Genomic DNA, 4,717 nt, shown 5'->3' on the forward strand with positions numbered 1-4,717 from the left:
CTTCAGCTGCCTGCTGATAATCAATCTTCAAACAGTTTGCAATTCACTGTCGATCTAATTACGTTTTCATTCCAACTCAAAAGATTATATTTCTGATGTGGCAAAAAAGGCAGCAGCTCATTTAAATCTGAGAGTAAACGATCTTTTAGTAGAAATTAGCGACAGAAACAGACAGATCAGACTGTCAAATGTGACGGATTGCATTTTAACAGCCATTTAATTCTGATTGTGATGCAAAACGAGTTGGGTGGAAATGTCCAGGCTTGTTCCCCACCTGAGCAAAATCTCGTGTTCTAACTAACTGGCTTGTAAACTAATGCAACGCTGAAAAGAAGATTTTCATGTTGATTAAAAGATTATAAAGATTTAAAGGAAAGTGAGGCAGGGTGGTGCAACCTGACCAACAGGTCCGCTTTATTTACATGATGGCATATTTTCAAGTCAGTAACGCACAAAAACTGATTTAATCAACTTTTTGAACATTAGTTTTGTTATTGTAATGTTTTCTTCTTGTTAATGTTTCAGTACGGTATATCCTAATTGTTTTACTGGAACGTAGTAACGATTGCTTATTACAAATATGTAAATTAAATAGTTTTTCTTCCTTACAAAATCTGAATTTAATTTGTTAAAAATCACAATACAACTTAAATGACTGATTACATCGATTCATTGATGATCGATTGATTGATTTGTCCATTGATTTCCCTTCGACCAGACCTCAGGTGGGATCGACACGTTCATGATTTTGCGAATTTGTATTTATTTAATCGGGTAATGTATTTGGCTTAGCGTGCAAATTCCTCAAATATGATTATTAGTAATTTTGCATACTATAAAAACATTTGTAATGAGGGTTTGGTCAGGGGAGCGTATCGGGGCTCCAGAAGAGGTGAGAGAGAGGAGGAGGGGGAGGGCTGACTGAGAGATGTTTTACTGGGGGAGAAGGAGGGGGGTCGTCCTGGGAGGGAACCAGGGGTGTGGAGGGCCGAGTTTAAAAAGGCAGACAGCAGCCAGCAGTCACTCACTCTCTCACTCAGTCTCCTCCAGCAGCAGCTCTGCGGCTCCTCTGTGATCCTCTGAGTTTTGATTCACCTCAAAGAACTTTGGAACTTTACTGGACTCTACGTTTTTATTTTCTGAAAACAAAGGATTTTTTCTTCCAGCATGGAGACCACCACTGCGGAATATGACAATTATGACTATTATGATGACAATGAGACTGCCTGTGACTTCTCAGAGTGGGAGCCATCTTACTCCCTCATCCCGGTGCTCTACATGCTCATCTTCATCCTGGGCCTGTCAGGTAACGGCGTGGTCATCTTCACTGTCTGGAGATCCAAGTCTAAGCGTCGTGCTGCAGATGTATACATAGGAAACCTGGCCATCGCTGACCTCACCTTTGTTATCACCTTGCCTCTCTGGGCCGTGTACACTGCGCTGGGCTACCACTGGCCCTTTGGTGTGGCTCTGTGCAAAATCAGCAGCTATGTTGTTCTGGTCAACATGTACGCCAGCGTCTTCTGCCTCACCTGCCTGAGCTTTGACCGATACCTGGCCATCGTGCACTCCCTCTCCAGCAGCAGGCTGCGCTCTCGAGGGACTATGCTGGCGTCCTTGGGGGCCATTTGGTTCCTGTCCGGCGTGCTGGCCGTGCCCACTCTGCTCTTCCGCACCACTGTGAACGACCTGAACAGCAACAGGACCACGTGTGCCATGGACTTCAGCCTGGTGACCTTGAACCATAGGCACGAATACCTGTGGATCGCCGGGCTCAGCCTCTCTTCCTCTGCTCTGGGTTTTCTCCTACCCTTTTTGGCCATGACCATCTTCTACTGCTTCATCGGCTGCACCGTCACACGCCACTTCAACAACCTGCGCAAGGAGGACCAGAAGAAGAAGAGGCTGCTGAAGATTATCACCACACTGGTGGTGGTGTTTGCCTTCTGCTGGACTCCCTTCCACGTGCTGAAGAGCATGGACGCCCTCTCCTACCTGAACCTGGCTCCCAGCTCCTGCGGCTTCCTGCGCTTCCTGCTGCTCGCTCATCCCTACGCCACCTGCCTGGCCTACGTCAACAGCTGCCTCAACCCCTTCCTGTACGCCTTCTTTGACCTGCGCTTTCGTTCTCAGTGTCTGTGCCTGTTCAACCTGAAGAAGGCTATGCATGGCCACATGAGCTCCATGTCCTCTACGCTCAGCGCCCAGACTCTGAAGTCAGAGATTCAGTCTCTGGCCACCAAGGTGTAGAGGGGCAAAAAGAAAGGTGGAGCAGGGCTCCAACCACTGGAACACTTGTTGAAAAAAACACTTTACGTGTCCGTTGTTTAAAGCTGGGAAGCTGAGATGATGAACTTTCACCGCTCACAGTCATGAAATCCATAATATGTTCCTCCTATTCTACAGCCAGAGATGTGGAGGCTCCATATGTCGTGTGGACATGAAGCCGGGGCCAGCGGGCTGCGCTCCTTCGCTGCTTTGTTCCTCAAGTTCTCAGAGAAAAAAGAAAGTATATTTTTAGTTTTGTCCTGCTCTGTAAAAGTTATAATTTCTATCATGAAAAGAGGGCATAGTTATGATTTTAGAAACGCACACTGTTGTTGGGAACTGTATATCAATTTAAAACCTGTTTACACTGGATGAAACATAAAGCTGTACAGTATTTTCATACCATAGCATTTTCTTTCTTGTTCAGATCTATTGCTGTTTTGTTTTAGAAGCACTTGTTAAAAAAGATGTGTGAGCAGGGAAATCAAACAGAGCAGTGTCCTCTTGTTGTTTATGAAGGTAGAAGGGTGCAGGAGGGAGGGGTGGTGTAAGAGGAGAGAAGGTGTTGCGGCTTAATTATATAGTTTGTTGAGAGGAGACGGGGGGCAGACAGGCAGATGGCAGTTGACAAATGTTGTTGGGGAACAGGAACGGGGTGGGGTGGGTGGAGGGGTTTCGCAGTGTAGTCACAGCACTAAAAGGGGACAAAGGAACTCTGTAAATAAATGAAATCCAGTTTGATGTATATGTTTTATTTTTCGACATCACTGTAACTAACTACTGTAATAAAAATGTGTTCTATGAATCAGATCTCTCAGACTCATTGAGTGTGTGGAAACAAAAGTTCTTCATTTGTTGACATTTTAAAAAGGTCATTTTAAATGTGGAGAAGAGACCGTTTTACAGTAATACTAAAGTCAATAATTGTATAAAACGGGTTCTTTTTTAAATTTAAAATCCTGTGGTTTCCCATCAGTTTCATTACACCATCCTGTTATTTCAGTGTTAAGTATCTCCAGAGGGTTAAAGCTTTGTTATGAATGTCTTTGCATTTGGTTTACACCTTCAGACTAATAGATCTCTAATCTCTATTGATTCACAGCCAGTATCCAGACTGTAACCGGATTAGGCAAAGTGATTTTCATCCTGAGATGTGTATTCGATACTCAGATGTGAATCAACTTTGGCACTTTAACTATTTGATGACACAGTCTTGTGGGTAACAATCAAAGGTTTTTGAATTTGAAAGTGTTTTTATGTGTAACAAGTAGGATGAGGAGGCACAACATATTTTGAGGGATGTGTTTTAGTCACTCCACTTTAAAGTACTTTCATGTAAAACAATGTCACAAAAAGACTCTTTATCCACAGCAGGTAAAGCCAACCAAAACCACACATGTTCACTGAATAATAGGGTCATTACCAATGAGTGACTCTTCTGAGGGATCCTTTGATTTGACAGTAATGAGCTCTGTTGGACGTAATCACCGTTTAGAGATGGCGGCGGCGGGGGGGAAGTGGGGCTCTAATCTTGGCAGAAGTTAGTCCAACGAACAAGTCAATATTTGTCCCCACTGACAAGTGGTCGCAGTTAGAGCTGTGGGGAGGGTGCGGGCGGGGCTGGGAAGCGGAGGTGGGGGTGATGGGAGATGAGCATTTGACTGCAGATGCCTCAACAGAAAATAAAAGAGGAAAAGTAGTGAACGAGGATGGGGGAAAAAAGCCAAAGCTAGACGAGTTCATCTGTCATCACGTTTTAAAGTAACAACATGTGTGAAACAGTGAGAACCTGAAGATGCATTATTCATCTGGTCTTTGTTTGTAAGAGATCATATGTTACTTATTGTCCATCCTTGCAAAACGCAGCATATTTGACAGCAGATCACACGATGGGCACTGTGATGGATGTGTGCTGAGGCCTACGTTTGTACATCACACAAAGACAGACTCACGATTGCATAAACACACACCGTTATTCTTCAAAGTGGAATCAGGTGCCATTCGGATGGATTTATAAGTGGACAGTCCATAGCACATTCTTTAACAGCACCACTATAAGGACCAAAAAGCATCTGGTTCATCTTTAGTGAGTGAAATCAGGGTGGAGTCAATCATGCATGCAACACTGGACAGACTTGTTGTTGTTATTGAGATGAGTTGGGCTGACAGCTTGTCTCATGCTGTTAGCCAGCGAAGTCCACTTTGGGATAACTCACCCAGAATACCAGCTGAGCAAAGCACCGGGGGTCCACGGGGGAGACCGCCAGCACAAAAACAACAGTTGTGAAGGTATCTGAACGCATATAAATGTTAGTGGTGGTCGTGTGTGGCCTGTGTGACCTGTTTGCGTGTATTGATGTTTGGGTGTGTGTGTTTTTACAGTTCTTTCAAAGTATTCTTGGATGGAGTTCAACCATGTTAATCCATTGTGCCCCTTAAAAATATTATT

At 44.2% G+C, this 4,717-nt stretch overlaps 1 protein-coding gene across 1 annotated transcript; it reads left to right on the forward strand.

Moving 5' to 3' along the window:
- The first annotated feature begins 1,039 nt into the window (after window positions 1-1,039).
- Window positions 1,040-3,078, forward strand: aplnra (apelin receptor a). Its single transcript, XM_079689247.1, has one exon. It carries the CDS (start codon window positions 1,168-1,170, stop codon window positions 2,248-2,250), a length of 1,083 nt encoding a protein of 360 aa, XP_079545373.1. The 5' UTR covers window positions 1,040-1,167; the 3' UTR covers window positions 2,251-3,078.
- The last annotated feature ends 1,639 nt before the right edge of the window (window positions 3,079-4,717 follow it).

This window comes from Notothenia rossii (assembly GCF_949606895.1).
Source record: "Notothenia rossii genome assembly, chromosome: 6".
In the NCBI taxonomy this organism is placed as follows: domain Eukaryota; kingdom Metazoa; phylum Chordata; class Actinopteri; order Perciformes; family Nototheniidae; genus Notothenia; species Notothenia rossii.

Coding starts and splice junctions, on each gene's coding strand:
- aplnra (XM_079689247.1), top strand. CDS start 1,168: ATGGAGACCACCACTGCGGAATATGACAATTATGACTATTATGATGAC.